This window comes from Harpia harpyja, chromosome 23, assembly GCF_026419915.1.
Source record: "Harpia harpyja isolate bHarHar1 chromosome 23, bHarHar1 primary haplotype, whole genome shotgun sequence".
Taxonomy (NCBI): domain Eukaryota; kingdom Metazoa; phylum Chordata; class Aves; order Accipitriformes; family Accipitridae; genus Harpia; species Harpia harpyja.
The window spans coordinates 5,001,416-5,026,415 of NC_068962.1; the positions used below are offsets into that span (position 1 = coordinate 5,001,416).

General features: G+C 43.1%; 1 protein-coding gene and 1 long non-coding RNA gene across 2 annotated transcripts in view; one reads left to right on the top strand and one right to left on the bottom strand.

The window, feature by feature from the left end:
- Positions 1-25,000, bottom strand: part of CRADD (CASP2 and RIPK1 domain containing adaptor with death domain) — an 80,603-nt gene that overhangs the window by 55,266 nt on the left and 337 nt on the right. Inside the window, exon 2 of the mRNA XM_052774576.1 lies at positions 21,353-21,658. Coding sequence (XP_052630536.1) covers positions 21,353-21,650 — 298 coding nt within the window. The 5' untranslated portion in view covers positions 21,651-21,658. The remainder of the gene's footprint in view (positions 1-21,352; positions 21,659-25,000) is intronic.
- The window catches only part of LOC128135559 (uncharacterized), a 47,355-nt gene continuing 39,137 nt past the window's right edge, over positions 16,783-25,000 (top strand). Inside the window, exon 1 of the long non-coding RNA XR_008233124.1 lies at positions 16,783-16,920. This is a non-coding gene — a long non-coding RNA (uncharacterized LOC128135559). The remainder of the gene's footprint in view (positions 16,921-25,000) is intronic.

Consider the following 25,000-nt stretch of genomic DNA (forward strand, 5'->3'; position numbering starts at 1 on the left):
TTCTGCTTTCTTGGTTCAGCCGCCGTTCAGTAGATTGCAGCACAAAAAAACCCAAACAAGCACACAGACAAAATTAACAGTTTGGTGTAAAGGGAAAATTATTTCAAGATAGGAGCATTGTGACAAGGCTAACAGCAGCCAAACAACATGCATTCGGGCTCAATCAGAGCACCTACCTGCAATGGAAGTGCTGATAAGCCTCAAAGAAAAGTGGGTAATTTTAGGAGGCCTGGGCATTATCAGCACACCAGTTCAGGAATAAAGCAGGATTTTTACACACTGCAGCCACCAGTAACCACCCCACTACTTACAGTATATATACTGTGTATATATATATATATATATACTTGTAGAGATATATATATACACATATCCATGTAGACACAGAAGACAGCTCTCCATGCTGATTCAGTGAGGTTAGAAGTGAAAAAGATCTGCACAGCACTTGACGTTGACGACAGAAACGAGCAGAGACAGCAAGGTTCAGATGCATGCCCCAGTCAGACATCGGTAGGATACAGAAAATCAGAGCTACAAGTTTGACAGCAAATATAGGTTAGAAATACACAGGAGTGACTGGTGGAATAGGCCAGGGGAGTTGTTTCAACACCCTGGCACGCTGCTCAGAATGATCTTTAAAATCCATTAAAAAGAGAATACACAGTGAGACTGAAAAGGCAGCAAATGTAAAAGATTAAAGAAAATAACCTCCTGCCCAGTTAATGCTCTGCTGGGCTGTCCCCTTTACCGACACAGCATCAAACTGAAACCAAGGGGGCACCAACACACACAGCAATTTTTCTTCCCGTTTTCGTTTTAAATACCAAAACAGGCTTTCTTGTGCTCCACAACTTAAATGCAACCATTAACCCTAAGAAGGCAGGGAAGGAATTTTTCATGGGAGAAGTTTTATTCGTAACTCAGTAATATGGGGATTCTTTCATGTTTCTCAAGAAGCTCCAAAACTAACCAGCCTGTTATTATTTGGATGGGTGGCACATCTGGGAGTGGTTTGAAGAAGCCATCAACTGAAAATGTAAGCAAAACACTCTTACGATAGTTTTTTTGATGCTCGAGGAGGAAGTCTTTGGAGAGACCATATACAGCGACTGTCAGGGCAGGGAGTAAATTCAGCAATCTTAAAGGGGGAAGGGAGCTTACTGCCCTAAAACTACGACAGGATCAGTCTTTGGACGCTTAAGACGTATGGCATTCGGGTAAGTGCACCAGATCAGGCCAAAACGTGAAACAAAGCATCAATGAGACCACACGGGGGGTTCAGAGATGACTCGACAACAGCACGTCGGGAGATGGTTTGTGACCTGCGAGACGGGCTGTAAAAAGGCAGAGTTAAGCCTGGGTGAGCAAGCCAAGAATTGCGAATGCATGAGTGCTACCGAAGTGTCCTTTAAAGAATAAAAATCCTGCTCGCTACCACAAATAGATGGAGATCTGCACGTCAAGGAAGGCGCGAATCGAACAAGCCATCTGAGCAGGGAGGCTGCGGTCTGAAGCAGGAGCTAACGGGCTGGTCTCTGGGTGTCCACATCCCACCCTCACCTTCACTACTGACCCAGCACCGACAGCTCTGTCTCCACAGGAACAACACTTTTTGCTGTTTTGCCTAAATGCCCAGCTCCTGGCATCGTTTTGCCAAACCCGCTGCCCTTGGTTTTCGTGAAGAAACCCCCCCTATGTTCTTCACGATGAAGGGAGGGGGAAGACTTGAAAATGTTAACCCTCAAGAGCTGGAAATGAAAGCCATGCGTTGCCCCCTTCGCCATGCCCGCAGCTGGGGGTGGCACGCTCCAGCTACCCCCCCAGACACCCCGGGCAGAGAGGCAAGTGGTTTCATGCACGGTCTCAGGAGACAGCAGATTTCTGGGATCTTGGTTTGGCATCCAAACAAAGTTTAGTCATGGGCTAGATCGAGACCAGAGTCCCCCGTTTAAATATTTCTTCTGCAGGCACAACTGTCATGTAAACAATCATCTAAAACACATTTTCTTTGGTAACATTTTTTAGAAGGAGAACAATAAGATGGCATGTGTGACTGCAGCCCATCTCAGCCACCCATGGAAGCGGAGCAGTTACATTAACTTTTTTACACCATTTTTTGCTATTGAGTTAAAAGGGGAAATTCCTTTTCCAAACAATTTTTATGGGCAGTCAGTGTGTCCTGGACAAAGATTAAGATCCACACAGAGTAAATTACAGAATAGTTTGGGAAGTTCAAGTGCCGTAAATCACTCGGATCAGAAGTTCTGAAAAAATAGCATAAAGCAGCAATGACGCTTCCTGATAGAGCAAACTGAACCCTTTAAAAGAGCAACTATTCCTGAAAAGCCAATTACGCAGTGCCACTTTTAAAAGTGGTCAAGTCGAGGCAGAACATGACAATTAACACACCAGACGTTACCAGCAGCAAACCTTATCTCAATCCCAGGGGAGCGGGGCAAGACAAAAACATTAGGTTATGCGGAGTATCATACAGTCAAATCAAAACAGGTTGAGTAAAGGAAAATTGAGGTTTGCACAGCTACTGAAACCATGAGCTCAGTCAAATGACAACATATACTTTAGACGAGTTTCCTCTTCTCTTCCAAATGCAATGTAAGGTGCTGATCACAATCTGCTGAAACCCTAAAAAAACCTGTGCTGTAGTTAACAAAGATGTCTCCCATGGTAAGTTATGAATACGTGGCACTTCAGGCTTCACCCCTGGTGTTATACTCCCCTCCAGGAGTGAGAAGTGCCTTGCAAAAAAAGTTCAAATCTTTGGAAAGTGCATCCTCTGAAGCATCATGCCCCTGGGCCCTAAGGATTTTCAGTAATTATACCAGTCAGCTGTACCTTCTTTTATGAGCTTTAAACATGAACTACTGTAAAAGCTTCAGGGCCTACGAGCAAAGCACCTACGCAAGATCAAGGCTTTCAAGTTTTTTATTTATTTATTTATGTGCTTCTTAATAAAATAAAATATCATTGCTAGCCTTTAAGAAGCCTGGGAGCTTTGTCCCTCTTAACAAGAACTCTCTCGCCAGTCCTGGTGCCTGGGGGGAATATGACTAGTTTCCACTCTGAGGTGTTACCTAACACTATCTCAGTTTGAAGTTCAGATTTCCCCTGCATATTCCTCAGGGCAGGTCACAGAGTAGACCTGAAATCTAGCACCTTCACCCTGAGATGTATAGAATAAAGGTCTGCAGGTGATGCAGTGACTTCTACTCCATAGGCGAGGTTCTTTACAGCAATTTAAATAAATTATTAGCAAATTAAATTATTTTTCATGTCACTATCTAAAGGTCCTACTACATATTTTTCTTGACAGATTACAATCCAACTGTTCAACCACAGTAAGAACAAAAACCAAAAAAACACATCATGGAAAGACAAAGGAGCGACAAAAAGACAGCCTTGCCTAATTCCCAGAAGTTTGATGGTTTACCAAAAACTTTGATAAAAAAATATATTCTACCTGTGGTTCATGTTTCTCATGGTCCACAGGAAAACAAGAACTACTAAGAAACATGATGAGAAAACACAGAATGGACAGGACTTCATACACCAAGAGCACCTTTTCCTTAATCTTTCCTGATATTAGAAGAGTTCATTTGTGTTCAGGACAAAAACAAAAAACAAACCAAAACTTGAATCTTCAACTTGTAGCATAAAGAGTTATGACTGGCTTTATCTCCAAACAGGAATGATCCTTTGAAGTTCCATTTCAAGACTTCGTAATGACACTAGACCGATTACTAGGCTTTGAAGATTAATTGAAACTCTACAAAACAGCTGTAGACAAAAGGCAAATTTCAGCTTCTCCTCTGGCTTTAGTCACAAAGAAAACTACCCTGAAATTAAGTTCTGGTGTATTTTACAGTATAAATGTAACACACGCACTTTCTGTACTGGGGCAAAGCTCCAGCTGCTACGTACTGTTTGTTCAAAGTGCAAGACGCTTTTCCAAGAAGACTCAGCTCAGCTGGGTGCTGCCTAGAGCGTAACACACCCAACTTGTACAGAGGGAAAAAAGTAAGCGATATAAAACAATTCTAAAGACAAGACACCTAGCTTTTTCTGTACTAAATATAATTCAATCATGCAGATTTCCCCATGAGAAAACACCAAGAACGGCAACAGATTCAGGTATTTTTCCTTCCAAGGCTAAAGGTTCACCAGCCAGCCTGGGTACACCACAAGGTAAGAGAATCGCGCTCTGCCAGAAGCACCAATTCTCTTGAACAACCTCTTTTCAGCTACTTAAACACATTCATTTCCCATAGGAAATAAACTACTTAGGTATGTATGTATATTCTGAATTCAAGCTACCAAAAAGGGTGACCCATTCAAAGCTGAGAACAGCTCTCAACACTTTCTCATAACCTGTAGGGAAAAACAGGCGTAGAATTGGTTGTAGTTCTGTCAAATAGCTACATCCTCTTTGGCATTCCTAAAGCACCAACCACATTTGTGTGCAGACGCCAATACTTATTTTATAAACCTGGAATGGTGGGGGAAGATTATCTAATAGTGCATTACCCGTACCTTGATCCTAAATCATACCTTGTTTTGAGTGACTGCCTTCTGCCTCTACGTCTGAGGTAATTCATTTTGGTGTTCCAGACATGGCATATGCGCCTTCTTCAGGTATGTGTTGTATTATCACTTTGCATGAAAATAATGATGACTGTGGTGTTAAAAGACAGGACTTTGATTAGCTACTCCCAGTCAAATTAAAAAAAAAAAAATCAAACTGAGTACTAAAACCTATGCCTAAAAAGGCAGTCACTGAAAACCCTGGGATTAAATGCTCACTCTCAGCTTATCCTTTCTTAGACCACTGTCCTGACTGGCTTTCCTACCTGGGACAGGCATCAGGGGGCTAGATGTGGGGAAACCAAGAAAATGACTGCCTATGACAATCAAGGAAAAAAGAGAGAGGCTTGAGGGTTAAGGCATTCAAAAAATGTCAGAACAAGGGGCCAAAGGGGAGCATCAAACAAGGCATGCCTGACACCATTTCCCAAAGACACATAAGAAACCAGCAGATGCCACCTGGCACCTCTCTGTCTGGAGACAGCACAGCAAAAGGGAGTGGAAAGAGGTCCTACCCCACTGCTGGGATTCCCCCAGTCCAGCTTCCTTCTCGTGGTGCTGTGGGTGTCCAGCTTAACAGAGCCTGGCAGAGGTTAATGGTGAGTTCCTTGACACAGTGGGTATATTGAGCAAGATAGACCCAGCATGGCTGTCCTTTCATCATCTCGCATCCCAGTGGCTATATTACAGAAATACTGAACAAAACCTCATCCATCTCTCTTTTGCAGCTAAGACTTCATGGGTAAGGATGTTTTCTGAGCAACTGCAAGACTACTATAGGAGAAGGAATATTACTAGTAACATAATGGATTCCACAGGTGGAAAAAAAACCATCAAAGCCTATATGCCCCTACAGCTCAAAGGCAAGGCAAAGAACACTGGTAAGTTTGTAATGTAGGCTATGCAAGGATAGGATAAGGTTATGATTAAGTCTTGAGAAAGCCCCTTTTTCAAAACCAAGGTGAGGAAATCTATAAAACATAGTATGAGGAGTAAGCCCATCAGCTGTGGTCAGGAATCAGTGGGTGTCTGCTACACAGCTGCAATGATTTAAGGACAAAGCAGTAATCACAACCATACATTAGAATTTATATCGGATATAGTACGACCTGCAAAAGATAAAAGACCGTGATGGCAAGCATGAATGTTACCACCACAAAAGAAAGACGAACAGCTTTTGTAGAAGGAGGATACTTCAGGGTCATTTTGGTGTTCACAATTTTTAACACAAGGAAGAAATTATACCCAAAAACCCAAATGTGATATCCAATTTCAGTGTCAGGCAGAAAATAAGCATGTAGATAACTCATAGCAGTTCCTTATGGTGCGGCAAAGCAGTCAATTCTTCATACTTTATATATTCTATGTGCCAATGACATTTTTGTTAACCTTGTGATACCAGTGGACCCAGAATCTGATAAGAAAGGACATGGAATAATAACCTACCCACTCCAAACATCCTGACAAAGGCAGAACATGCAATCCTAGAGAAAGGTCCGAGTAATAACTTTGCTTTTAGATCTTTAAAGAAGATACAATACAATGACGTTTGGTTTGTTCACAGAAATGCCATTAAACTCTTCTCTGGTATGTATGACCAATGTGCTCTGCATCTCACAGTTAAATCAACCATATGTTATAACATTAACTGATCTGTGGAAGGGTTATGCATACAGAAATAGTAAACTGAGAAGGAAAAAGCTACCCAGAATGGGGAAGAGGCTCAAAAGTTGTGGCTCAGACATGACGGGAACCAGATAAGGAGAAAGGGAGCCATTTAGAATTGGGCATACTTGGAAGGGGTATAGGAGCACAAGTGGCTTTCCAGGGGATTTTACACTCTGCTCCTGTACTAGCTTACTTAATAAACCAAAGGACTTGATCTATTCAGAGAGTAACTCTTCATTAATAATATGACAATATAAATGCTTTTCTTGATGCACAAGATTAAATTAGCAGTCTGAGTAACCAAATGGTGGTAGCTCTATGGGAGGAAAAGGACTATGGCAGTGACTTGTACAGTCAATAGTAACTGAGCAATAACAAAAGCAAAAGGCACGCTTATGACATAGGAGAAAAGGACTTTATCACTGCAAACCCTAGAGGTGTACAAGTGTTAGCTGGTGCCAAATCAGAAGGCTAATTAACGCCTGGCAGTACAGATCTCTTACCACTTCCCTCTTCCCACCAGGAATAGGCATGCTTTGGGACTGTGTGCCCTCTCTGATGCTCCAGAATTAACAGTTATTAGATCCCCAATTCCAGGACTCCTGGTATTCTCCAGCCTTGTGTGGAAAGAGTTCCTAATTACTCCACAGGCAGTAACACAAGACAGTGATGAAGTCTGAAGAGCTCCAGACCTGTCTGGATACGTGTATCTCAGACAATGTTGCTGACATGATGACAGTTTCCCAGAATGAACCTACAAGGTAAGGACAGCACATAAAAAAATGGTGTCTGTCTGTACATAAACTGGAGGGTTTGCAATTTTAACTGGACAGCTTATTATTTAGTACAAGAAGTACTAGTAATGCTGTATCCTGCACAAGTAATTCATAACCCTTCCTCAATTCGCACCAGGAGGAATCAGTTGGCATGAAAGCCGTATCAAAACATGGACATCCTGTGTATTTCCTTAACTTACACCTCTGAAGCTTTATGGACAAAAGTTACCCACTATTTGATAATACTCAACAAAAGAATGCTGAAGTTGAAAAACCAAGCTGAAGAAGTGTACAACGGTGAACTTCATCTTGGGGGATGCTATCAGAAGGGTTGGACACTAACAAGTATACACAATCTAATGTTTAAGACCAACGTGAAAGACTTATGCACAAAAGCAAAAAGCCAGTTCTGCTTTTCCTAACATTTACAGCTGATTACAGAAGACTTGCAGAGAATCTCATGGGATTACTGTCACTATCATTATCAAGACTGATTTTCTTAAAAAAAAGTCCCAAAGCAATTTCAGCACTTACCAAAGAGATTTTGAATGGGAAGTAGTACATTTGTGCAGGCAGAACAAGAGGAGGAAAACCCAGCACACTGCTTTCTTAATCAGAATATAATCCCTGTCAACAAAAAAACTCAGTGATACAGGAAGAATTTTACCAAGTGCATGGGCTACTAAGCAGTGGAAGTGAAAGCTGTTAAATTTACGGTTGGACTCAATGATCTTAAAGGTCTTTTCCAACCAAGATGATTCTATGATTCTAAATCATAAATTCATGGCTGTAAATCACAGTTCCCTTCTTATCTGGCTTCATAAAACAAACGGGGAGAAATCTTCTAAACCAGATCCTGGTATGCCAAGAATTTTGTAAGAGGGTGCACATACTGAAGGCAAAATGAACACTGCAGTGGTCATATAATCACACTAGGAATGCCTCTTACCAGCATCAGCCAGGAAAACACCTTGTCATGCAGCAGGCTAGAGCATGAAACTCAAGTGAACAGCAGGGTTTACACTCCAATTCTTCCTGATGTTAGTCTGAACGGAAAGGCAACACATTACCGAGATTCACTTTTTCTCTAAATGACTTGATGTTTATTCTTTACACTACTGTAGGTGACAAATTGAAAAACAAAACAAAAATGCTAGCAGAACCCAATCAAGACACAAAGAACCGTGCAATATCCCCTGGGACTCCCTGTGCATCCTTCAGTGGAAACACAGTTGTTTTCACTCCTACAGACTCTGTTTATACATTATGGCCCAATCCTGTTTATAATTAAAGTAAATTTAGATGCAAGTAATCTGACTGAGACCAATGAGCATGCTAATGTGCATAGTCACACAAACAAATGTTTGGAGGTTGAGTTTGACAATAAAGATATGTTAGCTCGGGCCTCTTAACTAGCTATTCCAATTAAACAAACTTTAGTAACGCACATGTTTCCACTAACTGGGATATCGACACCATGTAAGATGACCATTACCTTCCGAAGACTGAGGAGCTCCTTGCAGGCCTTTGTCTTGTGCAAGGTATCAGATTAACGCAGTGCCACGCCAGCAGCTGGCCAACTTAATTTTATCTAAACAGAGGTATGGTAACAGCCTTCTAATAAAAAGGCAGACATTTGGGCTAAGCATGTATTACACATTTCTTTCTTACCTATATTCTATCCATTGATCATACTGGAAGCTGAAAAATCCCTAACATAAGTAACAACTTTAAATAGACAAATTAAGTGTATGTATTTATAGTTTGCATAGAAGAAGGAAGATCATGCACTTAGTTGAACAATTTAAAGATACAATAACATTGCCATATATGAGAACTAGGATAAATGAAATATATAAACAATAGCGATAAATGAAAATGAGACTCTCAGTAACAGGGTCAATTCTCCAGGATTCAGATGCAAGGAAGAGACGCAGGTTTATCATCAATCCCCTTACCCCAGGACAGGTCTGAATTATTTCGCTAAAATCCATGCACGATTTCTGGGGAAAGCTAGGGGCATTAACAAGGGGATTCACAAAGACCAGCGTGCCAACTGAGAAGCTGCCTCAATTAGCCCAGATGAAACAAGGAGGAGAGAAACTCCAGCCCTATCTTGTCTCTTTCTGGGACCTAGATGCATTTCATTCAGCTACTGGGAAGGACTTTATTCTAAAAACTCAAGATTTGAGCTGTCTCTTGGAGCGACGCCTCCACCAAAGATTTATAAAACACAGCTGAGGGGGCACTGCTCGTATAAATTATAGATGCGCTTACTTGGGAAGCATCTAAGAAGTCAAGTCGCAAGGTGGGATCCTACCTGTTACACTGTGGGGTCCTACTAATATTAAACTATTCCACGCAAAGAGCTGCACCTCGCTGCCAGCTGCTGGCAGGGACGCAGCCCCATCCGACAGGTGTGTGCTGTGAACGCCCACAGGATTTGGCCCTGCGGGCGAGATCGCTGGAGAAACGCCTGGCCGCGTGTCCCGACGCCGGCCGCGAGCGAGGCGCCGAGCTGCTCGGCACTGGTGAGAGGCGGACAGCCTGGGACCTGCCCAGAGCAGGCTTTGAAGTGCCCAGGGAGCTCCGACGGCAAAAGCCGCGGTGCCCAGGGACCTGGCTGTGGGCGCAGCCAGCAGCTCGGTGGGGAAAGATTTAAGGCTTCCCGATTTGGATCTGGGTGCCTGCAAGAGGAATGCCCCAAGAATCCTGAGTTAATTTCTGCTGCAAACAGCCGGCTAGCGCTTCTAGCTATAACCTGACATTGCTTTGAAAACGAGCATTTTGCAGGTGAACTTGTCACATCCACCACGAGCACGTGAACCGAGGGGATGACGAGAGCATTTTGTAACCATAACTGCAGCAATCGCTGTTCAAGCACATGAAGATGAAACTAATCTCATGTGGGGTATGGTAGAACCGGATCACAGAGAAATACATGACTTTTTAATTTAACAGAAGAGGAGTAAGAATAAAGAACATGTCGCTTTGAAAAGCTGAGCACACACAGCCATCGCTTACAGTAAATAAAAACATATTTAAAGAAATACTGCCTTCACACAGAAATACTAGAAAGTACTGGTTTTCCTTTTTGTTCCAGCTTTCCTTTCTCAACAGTTATTTTGCTGAGGATTCATATGCCCCTGCTTAAAGGCAGCACCAGCTGCCCACGGAGGAAGGCTACCTCCCACCAGAGCCAAAGACCCCCAGGGCTGGCAAGGGGCTTAGTCAACCCTTTACCTGTGTAAAGTCCTTTCACTCAACCGTAGCACATGTTTTATTAGAAAGACTGAAACAGGCCGTTCGTTAAAGAGCTTAACATATTATTAACTACAAATGAAAAGTAAGATGTTCAAAAGCATCAGCACAGGACTAAAATTGCCTGCTTTAAAGCCAAGGGGAGCTTACCCTTGACCTTGATGGGAGGAGGGTTGGGTGAGCTTGGGTTAACTATGAGTCCTTTTGAAAATCCCAGGCAAGGTGGTGAAATACTAAGATTAAGAAGGCTGCCAGAAGAAGTGGTGCACTAATGGCAATTTATTCCCCTTGACCCGATGCATTAATGCTTATTTCCTGCACACACAAACTGTATGCTATAAATCAAATCGGCTCCTTGTCTAAATTTAGATTGGAAGAAACACCAAAGCTTTGCTTCAGTTCGTAGCAGAGGTGTTTGTCAAAACACATGCACAACTCCTTGCCAATACATCAATATATGAGGGAACACAAATCTGTGCACAGACAAAGAAAGAGCAGGAAGAAAACTTAAAAAGATAATCTGACAGTATACTGGAACTATGGTCCAATGGCTAAAAGAAGCAACAAGATTGGTTTTCTGTTTACATAGACAATTGCCAAATATATAAAAATTGGCTTTAAAAGTCTTGTATACAAAACTGTAAATCTTCTAAACAAGATAAACTGCAGCTGCATCACTGAGGTAACAAGGAGTGATATTTGGGTGATGTAGTTCTCAATCATATAAACATATATATATGACTGTAAACAAATCTGGAAAGAAAGCTTAGCTGTGTATAGCAGTGCAGGGAGGGCTTCAAGATATAATAACCAAGCATAATTAACTGTATCCTAGAGGAACTTCCTGACCTTTGCCATACAAATGACACTTCCCAGCAAGAAGTCACATCACTGCTGCTATTCTCAGTCGACAGGCAAAAGCTGTGTGGAGTCTGAACTAGTTAATAGCTTTTCAGCTGCAGAAATTATTTTTCTTTGAAGGTCGAGACATGCTGGCATGTCAGCGTAGGAAGACAGCATAGCACCCACTCCTTCACCAGAGAGAACGTTTCAGTCATCAGTGGCAAGACCTTTGTCCTGCTCTGGTCAACAGGAGTCTGGCCTCTGACTTCACTGGAGTCAGACTTTCACTGTGAGACGCTAGTTAACATTTTTACTGACTTTAGATGACTGTGCAGGCCTCCACAACACATGCTAGCTAAGGTGGGTGTGTTTGCTGCTTGATTGGTTGTTGTTTTAAAAAACAGCATTCGTAGACTTAATTTATGACAGACAATAGATTTTCCCCATGCAATGGGAATACAAAAATTAAACCAACATTTTCAGATGGAGCTCCAAAGCAATTCTGGAGGTGCTAAAAGAAAAGCTGGCCAGCTCTGAAGGAATTATGCTCTGAAGGAGCATATATTAGTGTGTATCTATGGGCCACAAGGGCCCTTAATTAGTACCAACAGAATGCCTACACTGATGATACAGTGCAAAAATAACAACTGCATCTTGCTTTTTCACGTTTATAAGTGGCTCTATCAAGCTGCAGGATCAGGTCCTTACAAGAAAGTTTCCAGTCTGTTCTAGAAAACAATTATTACTATATGTGCCATTTTTCAATGATTCCCTCACCACATCCTGAGACAAGACCAACCGTGGGAAGCTGGCAACAATTAAAACAAGATCTCAAGGATCATAGAGGACTGCAACTATGCATGTTTTTGGAAATATAAGACACGAGCATGATTTTATCATACTGTGATGCAAGCTGAGGAGGAAAATGGACAGCAAACTAAGATACTTTGTCTAATGGAAAACTACAGGCAGTGAACTCTGTAAGCCATTTAGAATGGACATAACCCAAGATGAGAAACAGTACTATAAACTCTGGGAAATAGAGATACTTAAATAATCAAAGAAAAAATGCATTTATTTGCATGCAGCAGCATCCCTGATATGATGCACATCTACATCTATATGTATGTATGAACACAGAATTTTAAGAAGAAAGGATTCCAAGACTGCAGATGTTTATGGAAAAAGCCACCTCTTTCACTGGCCAGAAAAGGCTATGTCTATATTAGCAAGCAGTACAGAGCAATAGGAGAGGACCTACAGACTGATACAGATCATGCTGAGGATCTGGCTTTCAGACTATACACAGCTGGAAGGTTTCACTTCTAACTGGCTCTAGTCTGGTCCCATGGCCTCTGTGAACACCCAGAGCACATTTTCCTGCTTAGATTCACCTGAAAGAAATCAAATTCAAACACTCCAGTTCACTTAAAAAGCACATTCCTAATCTGAACGAGAAGTCATGCATACATATCCGAAGTGTCCTATGTCAGCACCAGTTATATTTGGAATAAAATCCCACATACGGAGTACACAGAGTGAGATGCCAAGCTTACAGAATCACAGAAAAATTTAGGTTGGGAGGGACCTTTGGAGGTCATCTAGTCCAACCTCCTGCTCAAAGCAAGGCCAGCTTCAAAGTCTGATCAGGTTGCTCAGGGTCTACTATGTTGAGTGTCGACTGTCTCCAAGAATGGAGATTCCACAGCCTCTTTGGGCAACCCTACCTGGGCCACAACTTCTGGTGGCCAGTGCTTAACCTGTCTTGTGAATTTTTTTTCCTTACATCCAGTCAGAATTTCCCCTGCCACAACTTGTGGCTGCCACTTCTTTCCCTTTTGCTGCACACCTGTAGGAAGAGTCTGATTCCACCTTTTCTGAGTCTACTTGCCTTCTCGAAGAACAAACTCAGTTGTCTCAGCCTTTCCCTATACTTCATGTTAAACTAGCCACTTCGGTGGTGCTCCACAGGACTCTCTAGTTTGTCAATCTCTCCCTTGTACTGGTGGCATAAAGCTAGACACAGTATTTTAAATACAGCCTCCTAGTACCAAGTACAGGGGAATAATCACTTCCCTCAGCCTGCTGGCTTTGCTCTTGCTGATGCAGTCCTGCGTGTGGTTAGTCTCCATCATCATACTTGCTGTCTATCAAGACATCCAGCTTCTTTTCTGCAGAGTTGCAACCGGCCAGTCAGTGCCCATCTTGTGTTATTTTGCAGTAATTTTGTATCCTGGGTGCAGGACTTTACACTTACTTCTGCTGAATGTCATGAGGTTCTTGCTGGCCCATTCATCCAGCTTGCTGGGATCCCTCTGAGAGGCAGTCCCACTCTCCTGTGTCAAATGATCCCCAAGGCCTGGTGTCATCCTGCCTTCCTGCTTTAGGCACAGTTCAGAAGACCCCAGAACACAAACTGACAAATATGCAAACAAAATTAACTCACCTACAAACTTCCCAAAGATACAGTCCCTCCCATCACCCAGGTCACTGACAAAGAGGTTAAACAGAACTGGTGTCACTGTCAGCCCTGAGGAACATGACTCGTAACTAGCCTCCAGTTAAATAAATATTGAACCACTGACCACCATCCTTTGAGCCTGGTGGTCCAGCCTTTTTTTCACTCACTGTGCAGTCCACCCATTCAGTCCATACCTTCCCAGCTAGCCACAAGAATGCTATCGCTGTGCTGAAAGCCTTGCTGAAGTCAATTAAACGAAATCTACCGCCATCACCCACAGAGGCGGTCATTTTATCACAGAAGGCAAGAATCAAGTTGGTTAAGCTTGATTTACCTGTGGTAAACCCAAGCTGGCTGTTCCCAGTACTTTATTGCACATTGTGCATTTGGCTTACCACAGCCTACCAAACATAACAGAAAACAGCTTCTGAAAGACATAGGCTGGCTCCCTCGACACTCTCAGACACATCCCATCCAGGTCCGTGGATTTGTGTATGCTCACTGTACTCATGTAGCTCCTAACTCGATTCTCTTCTACTATAAATAGCATCTCCCTCATCCAAATTCCACTACTAGGCACAGAGACCAGGAACCAACTGACAGCAGACTTTGCATATGAAGACCCAGCCTTTTCCATGCCCTTCTTCAGTGGTTGCCTCGGTCCTCCTTCCACTGCCTATGTACCTGTAGAAGCCCATCTTGTTGTCCTTCAGATCCCTGAATGGTTTCAAGCTCAGATGAGCTTTGCCCTTCGTAACTCTATTCCTAAAAGCCCACAGAATGCTTTTATATTGCTCCTGGGTAGCCTGTCCTCACTTCCACCTCCTACACAATTCCTTTTTGAATTTGAGCTCAGCTGGGAGTTCCCCTTTCAGCCAAGCTGGCCTCCTGCCATGCCTGCTGCTTTTCCTGTATGTAGGAATGGACCATTTTTGTGCTTTGAAGAGGTTTTCCTTGATGATCAGTCAGGTCTCCTGGGTGCTTTTGTCCTTCAGAACTGTCTCCTACAGTGTCCCATCAACCAGTTTCAGGAACAAGCTAAAGTCCAGTACCTTTACTCTGCTACTTGCTTTCCTCTCTTCTCTCAGTATCGCAAACTTGAGCACTGCGTGGTAACTGCAGCCAAGACTGACATTAACAAACACATCCCTAAACAGTTGTTCTCTCTTTGTGAGTAGCAAGGCCAGTAGAACACCTCTCTTAGTCTACTCATCTAAGACATTTATCAAGATATCGTCCCTTCTGCATTCCAGAAGCCTCCTGGATCGCCATACTATGTTACATTCCCAGTAAACACCAGGGTTGTTAAACTTGCCCTGAGAACCAGGGCCTGCAATAGAAGCACTCTTTTAAGAAGGCTTCATGGGATCATAGGGAAATTTGGGTTGGAAGAGACCTCAGGAGGTATCCTGTCCAACCTCCTGTTCAAAGCAGGGTCAGCTCTGAGATCAGACCATGTTGCTCAGTATTCTATGCAGCCAGTGCTTGAAAACCTCCAAGGATGAAGACTGGTCAACCTCCCTGGGTCCCTGTTCCACTTCTTGACTCCCCTTATGACAAAAAAACTCCCCTCATAACCAGTCAGAACCTCCCACTGCAACTAACACCCTTCATTTCTCATCTTCCCACCATGCATTGCTGTGTAGAGCCTATCCCTGTCTTCTCTTGATATCCTCTTTGTAGGTATTGGAAAGCTGCTATCTTCCCTTCTCCAGGTTCTAACTCCTTTTGATTGGGAAGCCCTATAAAAGATGCCACCACAGTGTCTTTCTTACTGAGCTCCCTTCTGACCCTAACCCATAAGCTCTTGACCCGCCTGTTGCCCAGGCAGTAGCAAAGCTCTGCGCATTCAAGACAATCCTTTGAAGAAACTGCAATGGATCCTCGCCTAAGAGCCTGAGGCCATGCACTGTGGCACTGCAGTTGTGTGAACTATCCCTCCGTGTCTCTGCAAACCCAACGACATCACACTGCTGCAACCAGGGCCACACACAGGTGGGAATATGCAGGATGCATCCACCCCTGCCCAGGTTCTTCCCCTTGAACGGCAGGATGGAGAATACTGCTTGGGCTCCATCCCTTGGATCCCATGGGATCACCGAGTCCCATAGTCAGCCTTAATCTGCTGAAGTATTACCAGTGCCCACATGAGAAAGTAACAAAGTCTGATGATTGGCCAGGCCTTGGCAACCTCTGTGATGTCCTGGATCCAGTCCCTGGGGAAGCAGCAAACTTTGGAAGTCATCAGGTCTGGTCAGCAGATGGATATCTCCATTCCCTACACCACGGAGTCTTCAATCCCAACTACCCACTGCTTCCTCTCAGTGGCACTGGTTATGAGTAGCTGACCAGGCACAGCTGGCCCAAACACCTCTCTTGCCAGAACTCACTTCTCTCCTGTTTCCAGGGACTATATGTTTTATTAAATCTATATTATTATTAGCCTCACATATTTGTGTTACTGAGGATGACACCAAATATGGTTATATCTTTCCATTAACTTACCTGAAAGAAACTGTTTGAGACTGGACACAAAACACTATAGTTCTTAACCACGATGCCTAAGATTTAGGCTTCTCAAAGTGAAAAACATAGATGTAAGCAGCATAAACACAGCTCCTTACTAACACGGCAAAAAAGCAACAAAGCAAATATTCCTTAAACTGTTAAAAAAAAAAAAAAGAAAAAAAAATCTTACATTCGTACACACATTAAAACCAAAATACATACACAGAACGCTCTGTAGAACTAGGGAAGTTGATTACTTGTCCATGTCATGATGCATGCTGTTAATATTGAGTGTGTGCACAAACCCTTAATGCCAGACTTCACAGATCTCGCTGCGGTCAGGAACAAAGCCAAAGCCATAAATGTAACACCCGATTTTCAGGGGAGATGGGAATGTGGAAAAGAGTTTGGGAAATTCTCCTACGAGGATGCCTTTGAATCTCTCCAGAGAATGAGAGAACATTTTCTTTAGCCTCCAGGCATTGGGATGTGGCACAAGGGCATTCCTTCATCTCCAGGTCAAGCCAGTGCGGCCAAGGCTGCTAAGCCCATCCCTTTCCTTCAGACATACATGGGAGGAAACTCCCCCTTCTGCCACTGGACTATACAAGAGAGGGGAGGGAAAGAGAAGAAAGAAAAAAACCACCGTCTTCTGTCCACCATTTTAGAGAGAGAAAAGGAATTCATCAGCTGCTCTCCTATCTGACATCCAAATGGAAAAGGCAAGAGACCAGACTGTTTCCTCACTGCATTAGACGTGAGAGGAAGCAGAATAGGAAGAGGGCAGGCAGCAGCCAACAAAAGGTAAGGAGAGATGCTAAACTTCCCCATGTCCTAATGCTGTTGCATTTGAATCCGAGTTCTTAGAAACCTACAACCCGGCTGTGGAAAAAGGACTTTGGGAAAGCTGTGGGGGGAGGGAAGGATGGCTTTCTCAGAAGTACATGTTTTGCTTTGTTTTGTATTTGCATGCTTCATCCAAAGTGTTACACAACATGAAGCTTTATATAGCTATATGAGAACACACGTTCCCCACACATCCAGGGAAAAACCCCAACCACACTAAAATCTGTTCAAACCAAAAAACCTCACCCAAGTCTAACAGGACCCTAATGCAGACTTCTGACTAGGTACCACAACAACAACAAAATCATGCATTGGAAAATATTCCTTGCTTAGTTGTGAGAGAACAGCTTTCCCAAGACGATTCTGTGTAACTCCATGCCCCAAATTCACTAACATTTGCCAGATAGCAACGGGTGCTGCAGGATTCCTTTGGCAAACGCTGTATCTCAGACTTTTCTCTTTCTCAGTATGCTGTGATTTCCTGTGGAATGGAGAAATCATCTATACTACAAAGAGGTCCAGTACTAACACTCTTAGAATTAAATAATTTTATAGCAACATATAGCACAGAGGGAAATATAATACTTGGGCAGAGAAATTCCCGAGCAGAGAGAGATTAGAAAAACATTCTCATAAACAAATGCCGTCGAAGCTTATATTTTTTTATTCAGTGCAAAAAATATTGGGTAACTGTTTGCTGTTCCTAGAAAGAATGGAAATCTGTTGCCAACAGCTGTAGTTTTTTGTACGAATTATAATACTATATTGAAGATTTATGTGCCTGACAACGGCATAAAGTTATCCAAACTAGGGCAGCAAAACCAGAATAGTCTTTTCCCAATGAAACAGACCCACATTATTTTTGTTAACTCTTACTACGGCAGTTCTCATCTTCAAAATCAGGAACTCGTACTGCGGTTGATGTTTATAATCATTAGGTCTTGCAATGCCACTCTGCACAGGTGAACTGTTTACCACAGGTTCTTAGATAAGCAAGAAACACACCCTATCATCTTGAAATAAATTAAAGTCATAAATATTTACCTCCAAAAGCACACGACTTTAAATTTTCTTCTTGAGATTTTGGGGTTTTACAATACTTTCCCTACCTTAAGAAAACGTTTCCCCAAAGCTGTGGCCATCTGACATATCCATACGAGAGAGGAGAAAGGTGACCCGAGGCAAAAGGCTGTCCTGTGCATAAAGTAAACAAGCAAGGGGAAGGAATCTTGGGTCTCTTTGCTGCAATTTTACAGATGCAAGTGGCCCTACCTGCCTGCACATCACTCTCCTGATTCCCACGAAAAAAATATTCCTCATGCTCTGCAGGATTATGGTCTTCTGTGTTCCTTGGAACTACAGCAGATAACAATATACAGAACTATTATTTTTAAGTCAACTGATGTTCAGCAATAAAACTCAGGCTATCACAGGTTTTAAAGTTCATTTATTTACAAGCAGCCAAACAGCATACTCTGGGTTGAATCCTGGGCCAATTTACAGTTACCCTATATGCTGCTCCATGAACATTACACCAAGTTACACAGCTTGGGAATCAATAACCCCACTGCTTTGGAAGAATTTGCCCAAAGGCTCCCAATGAGTCAGTGGCAGTGTCTTGTCTAGGTCTCAGACTTTGGCTTCCATTTTGTAGCTGCTCAGTCCACCAGATCATATTTACACTAATCACCAAAAATGTTTTTATTTCTGTCCTTCTGAAATTGCTGTTTGTTTGGTTCGGTTGGTTTGTTGTTTTGTGGTGTTTTTTTTTACTAGGGGAAGAAAATAAATTTAAAGCTTCTTAACAATTACAGTTGTGATTTTTTTTTTTAACTGGGAACCAACAAACTATATTTCTCAGCCAAAGGAAAGATAGAAAGCCTGATCTCTTTGAACAAAATGTGCAATAATCCAAAGGCCTGCATAGAAAAAATCACTGTGCATGTGCCACAGTTTTTAAGTTCAGACAGAGAAAACCTAAGTCTACTTTTACTTACTTTAAAAATCCTACATGTGGTCAGTGAGAAGAGAAAGACTATAAAATAAAACCTTCCTTCAAGGAACAACTTGCCACCAGTCCTAAGTCCTGCAAAAGATCTGCAAAAACTGAGGATATTTTGCTTGAGTAAACAGAATTTTAATCGAGCATAAACAAGTGAACAGCAGGCATGCGATTTCCATAAGTATGCATGATTCAAAGGAAAAAAAGATTTAAAAATCTGAGGCCATAAAATCAACTTCAATTTTAAAAGTTCTGGGGTTGAAAAAAAGGTACTGTGTATATGGCAGGCTTTTTTCACTACAAATGGATTCTTTAAAATAAATTGCCACTGACAAATCATCATTTATAAGAACTGTTTCCAATGAGGCAGAAGTTAAGTTATCTAGCATGGCACTAAAGAACACATTTAATTTTAAGTATGCTTATAGTTTTATTAGAGCCAATGGCTTTTTCCATGCTTAAGGCCAAGCACATGCTCAAGTACTCTGCTGAGACAAAAGCTTACAAGTTTGTTGTTTAGAATGCAAAGCGAGACTTTTTATCCCAAACCACATTTTCTTGCATGTAATCAGCACTGATGATGCCACCATAGTTTCCAATTCATTCCAGGGTGCACTCAGCATTTATTAGGGCACAGATGGTGCTCTCTCTCCCTGGCTTCTAAAGAACATGCCTAAATATTAAAACAAACTTGGCTATCTGCCTCTTATCCTGTTCTTGCACTCTGTATTGCCACAGTAAAAATAACAGTAACCTTTGATCTGGTTTGGAAGCCTTTTCTAATTTACACACAAAATTTGGCAATAGGATTATCAAGTCAGCCCACTTGAAACCAGAGAACCCGATATGCATAAATCCAGCACGTTAGTCACAAGCGATCAAAAAGGGAAACAAGCAATCCACAAAACAAGCAAAAGTACAAAAATCAGAAACAATTTTTCTGGTAACAAACTATGCAATCCTGACTGTACTCGATGGCTGTGTGTGCATTTCTGGAACTGTAAGGATTATTCAACAGCTTAACCAGCAATTAGCAAACAAACAGGCTGATTTGGAAGGCAAATAAAGAGCATTGGCATGACAGGATTTGTCATAACAGCGAGCAAGGTCTTTCCCAGCACACTCAATGCCACAAGTATGCATTGTGCTGAGAACTTGCAGTGTTTTCCCCTATGGGCAGCACAGGACATTTATTTCCCAAATTCTGAAAATTATTTACCCATTCCCGAGCAAGCATAAAGCAACCTCCACAGAGCCCAACAGAAAGACAAGCTGTCGTGATATTCCATTAAAAATGTCCTAAGGTAAGATAATGTCAGATCTGTCCAGCAGATCTTGACAAAACGTTCTTGAACATGCAGCTGAACTGGGACGCAGGTGCACGTGACGGTCGACGGGTCTTAGTCACCCACCTTCACAGGCTTTCAGTCTCATGCAAAGCACACTGACACTGGAAAAATCATGTGCATCAAAATACATATGGCCAAACTCAAATAGGGGGGAAGAGTGGAGGGCTTGGAGAAAAGTTAATCAGACTGCTCGGAAACGATGTTCCGAAGTGCAGACTATTTCACTATCCCGCTGGTAACATGAGGTTAGCAGCCAGCGCATGCTGCCAGAATCTAGGGCAAGAAACGTGCATTTTAAGCAGTTCTTCGGAGTTCACAACAGCTCAACAATTGCATGCACATATTGGTAAAGAAATCACTTCCGAACAAACATCAAGTCCAGAACACTAGTTTTAGAAGTACATTTAAATGCCAGAAAGCCAAAGATTTCACTAAATAAGATTACATACAACACCCTGTAAATCGGTTAGCTCCTGGGTTTTTTTTTAAAAACTTAGCAATGGCTAGTAATTTTAGAAGTAATGATCCTAGATATTTGCACTCCAGTAAACATAATAAGCTAACTAAATCTAAATTAGCATATGCTACTAAATCAAAATGACATTAAAATCATAATAAGAGTAAGTAAATAAAAATTCCGTCAACATGAGCAATCCAGAAACAAACCACTGTAAAACATACATAAAACAAAGAATAATCGGGTATGGATGGTGAGAAGACTGTTCTGCAGCTAGTCAAAACTACTTTTTATAGTCCATTTCCTTTAGGTAATGGAGTCTGGGTCCTCCTACATCCCAGCCTCTCCCAAGGCAGCCTCTCCTCCTGTCTCCCGGTCTCCTGAAACTCAGCCCTGCTCATTCCCCAAAGTTTGCAATACTTCCTGGCGTTTGGCTGGCTTCCAGCAAATTCAGGCTGTCCCCTTTTGTTGATATCATGCTCCATTTCTACACAACGCATAACTTGAAATTATTGGTACAGTCAATACTTTCAAACTTACGGCTTGAGAGCAAGCTTCAAAATATCAGCAACATGGCCTTACCTGCAGGATCTTGTACTGTCATTTCCTTACGCTTCACCATCAGCTTGTCTTTAACCCACGGGAACTCCTGTAAGGAATCCAAGAATGCATCAAAAGCCTTGGGTCCTCTGGTGGGGAGAATATCAAGGAGCATCATGGTTTTCCTCTGAGTGGTGGTTTGGGATTTTATTTCTTGAACATGACTGTCCGTGAGAATCCCTTCCTGGTAGAGATACTGAATAACAACTCCATCCACCAGCACCTCTGTGCAGAGCTCCAGGCGCAGGGAGCGTAAAAGCTGCTTGTCTCTGGCATCCATCTGGCAACCTAGAGTGTGAGAAAAGGAGTAGGGAAATGCATGAAGATTAAAATACTTCAACCTTTAACATCCAGAAGTGATGTCTGAACATCCAGAAGTGATGTTTGATACCTGGCAACCTTTAGAAAGAATGCCAAACTCAGAACCACCAACCTGGGAAAACTATTAATGATCCCCACCATCTTCTTTCCACTCAGATTTCACTGCCTCACGAGCTAAAATGCAGCCATTTCTGGGAAATATTAATAAAGGAAGAGAACCTTTGGCATGGAATAAAAACCATGCCAAATAATCCCGCTCATTAACTGGTCAAGGTCCATACTGAAGGCAGCTAGAGCATTTGCCAGTCCTTAAGAGACTCTACCCCCAAAAAGTTAAGAGAGATGTCACACCTGGGCTCTGTTACTGATGCCTCTGATGTTACTGCTGTTGCACTAGTGCAAAAGCAGCAGCAGGACTGGTAGATGCACCACAGCCAGGCAGCAGCAGCAGGGACAGAGTCAGCAGGCAGCTTTGGCCTACACGATGCATTTTAATTTTCAGAGGGGTAGAAATGTGCCTTACGCACCAGGTCGTTCTCCCCCCGACTCATCCTGGAAGGCTGCTCTGGAACTCGACTGATCTGATGATGAGAAACCTTCCTCGAATTTCCATCTCAAATTTATCCACCTTCTATTTATAGGTGTTTGTTCTGCCACAACTGTTCTTTAGCTTAAGTAGCTCTTCTCCCTCCCTGATGTTTACCCTTCTAATGCATTCACAGGAAGCAATCGGATGCCCTCTGCCAGCTTCCATTTCACTTGACTAACACTCTGACTAGATAAAAGCTGGAAAAGATGCATTTTATAGCCACTCTACCGAAGAGGAATCAAGGTCCAGAGAGACCAAGCAACTTATCCAAGATCATACAGGGAGTCCGTGCCAGACCTATGAATGGAATCAAGATGTCCAGTCTAGACCTTAACGACAAACATATCCCGAGGCCCATTAATGGCACTTGAAAAGGAAAATGACAGAGTAATACAATTAAATTCTTTCTCATGAGTAAATAATGAAGTAAAAAACCTGCAGCAGGTGTTGAGTGTGATTACCAAGTGAGTTTCTGATAATTAAACTAGACACTGCTGTTCGAACAGCTAGACCTTGCAGAAAGTGTACTTAATTCAGGTTGAGAATACAAGGAGAAGCAGAGATTTTCAAAGCTTTTGTAAGAAACCTGCTAAAGTCTTTATATGGTGAGAGGTGCCTACCAGCTCTCGAAGCCCCATCAAAGGTTGGTTGGTTGGCTGGCCTGGTTGTTAAAATCCAGGGCAGGCAACCAACAGAACACATAGGCACGTAAATGGCATCTTGGACAGAATGCAAGGGCCTAGGACCCCAAGAGAGACTGGAAAACCCCATCTGTGACACCCCCCGATAAAGCTACTTTCTGAAAACACTTCCCCTGAGCACTGAAAGCATTGCTGGACAGCACCTTCCCGGGAGAACTCCATCTCTCCTGGGTTACCCAGTATGTTTCTTGTATAGTGAAGTGAATTTTGAGGTGCCTGCCTTCTGTCTAGGGGCCATTTGGGCATCAAACAACATCTATCCTGGCTATGTCCTTAAAAAATGCTAGTTTGCTAAGCGTAGCTCAAACATCAAACTCCATTATGGAGTGAGATGATAGTGCAAGCAAGGAGATGGAAAAAGAGGAGGCAGGAAAGAGAACTGGATTTCCCCATTTGATGTTCGGATGCTCATTTTGGACAGGTGAAGCTGAAGATTCTGGTCTCTAACACGCACTAACTTGAAACGACTGGGAGCGATCACTGGACTAAAACAAAACCAGATAAAATTCAGGCAGCAGATCCCCGCCATTTCTCCCTTCCAGGATTCCCTGATCACCCCTGAGCTCATGAAGCGCTTGCAGAGTTTAAGACAGGCACCCAGCAGCAGCCCTGAGTGCGTTCTCTCAACCCAGGCAGAAAAGTGTTTCAGATGCTACGAAGCTCTTGTGCTTCACATGCTGCACGGGCCACCCACAGCCCCATCCAGGAGCCTCCTTGCCCACGTGCCGGATGAGGAACATCAACTTCTCCAGCACTTGATGAGTTTCCCTTCTTCATGACCAAAGTGGTCAATGCTTTGCAAAAACAAGGCCTTTTCAAACCATCTCAGTTTGCACCTTTGTGCACTGAAAAATGCCTACCAAGCCATGAAGGGGGAATTTCTGCTGAAAAAGCTCTTTGGCTCGCTGACTGCAGAGTGAGCACAACTGAGGCTTTAAAGCCCTAAACACCGAGGGCCCTTAACCCCAACGTCACCGGCCGAGTAAACTTCCAAGATGGGGTGTATTGATTTTTAAGGTCTTTTTAAAAATTCAGTATTTCTTTGTGAGTGTCTACTGTGAGAAGGAATGTCTGAGTCAGGAACTAAGCAGCCAGATATGGAAATATATCAGGATTTTGGTGCGTAACAGTGGAGGGACAGAGTTTAGCACAGCATAGAATTAATTTAATTTTAATCACAGCCTATACCTAGGGACCCAAAGTAAGCTCCAAAGCAAATTTTCTCCAGTAATGCTGTGCTAGAGGTAAAGTAGAAAGATGAGTCGTCCGTTCACCCAAAAGATGACATGGCTCAAACCTTCCCTGTATACTTCTAAATATGCATCTTTTCCACTGTAGAGCCAAATTTTAAGAAATATACTCCCACGTCCTGCTGAATGAGCACTGTCCCTGACTTACCACCACACCAACACAGGCAAGTTTGCATTTTTTCTGGATCTGGCACAGAATCTGTCCATGAACGGCGGTAAAACTTTTGAAAGCCTTGACCCTAAAAAGACCCCTTCTGATCCTAAAAGGAACGTTCACTTAGTTCTTGGCTGAGAACGCTTTGGCATTTTCCCAAACACCAACGGCACTGGGCTGCTTGTGAGTCCGAGTACGTGTTCCCATGTGCCTGCTTAGCTAAGACTAAGCTAACACTGCCTGATCCACGAGTGATTTTGGCTATTCGCAGCACGCCTACAGGTTAAAAATCTCACACACACACACACACACACACACCCCAAAAAAAAAAAAAAATCGAGTTTTGCTTTTAACTTTTTAACCCAGGTCTGGAAGCTGCTGCTCCTGCCGCAGTCAAGGGCCGGCTGCCCGACCTGCTGCCACCCGAGCCCCGCGCCTCCAGCCCGGCCGGCGGCAGCAGCAGCACCCCGGCCGGCCGGCCTGCCTTCCTTCCCTCCCTCCCTCCTTCCTTCCTTCCTTTCTTCTTTCCTCCCCCTCCGCCCTCCCGCCGGGCACGGCTGCCGCCGCGGAGGCGGGCGCTGCCGCCGGCCCTCGGCTCCCACCGCCCCGGCCCGC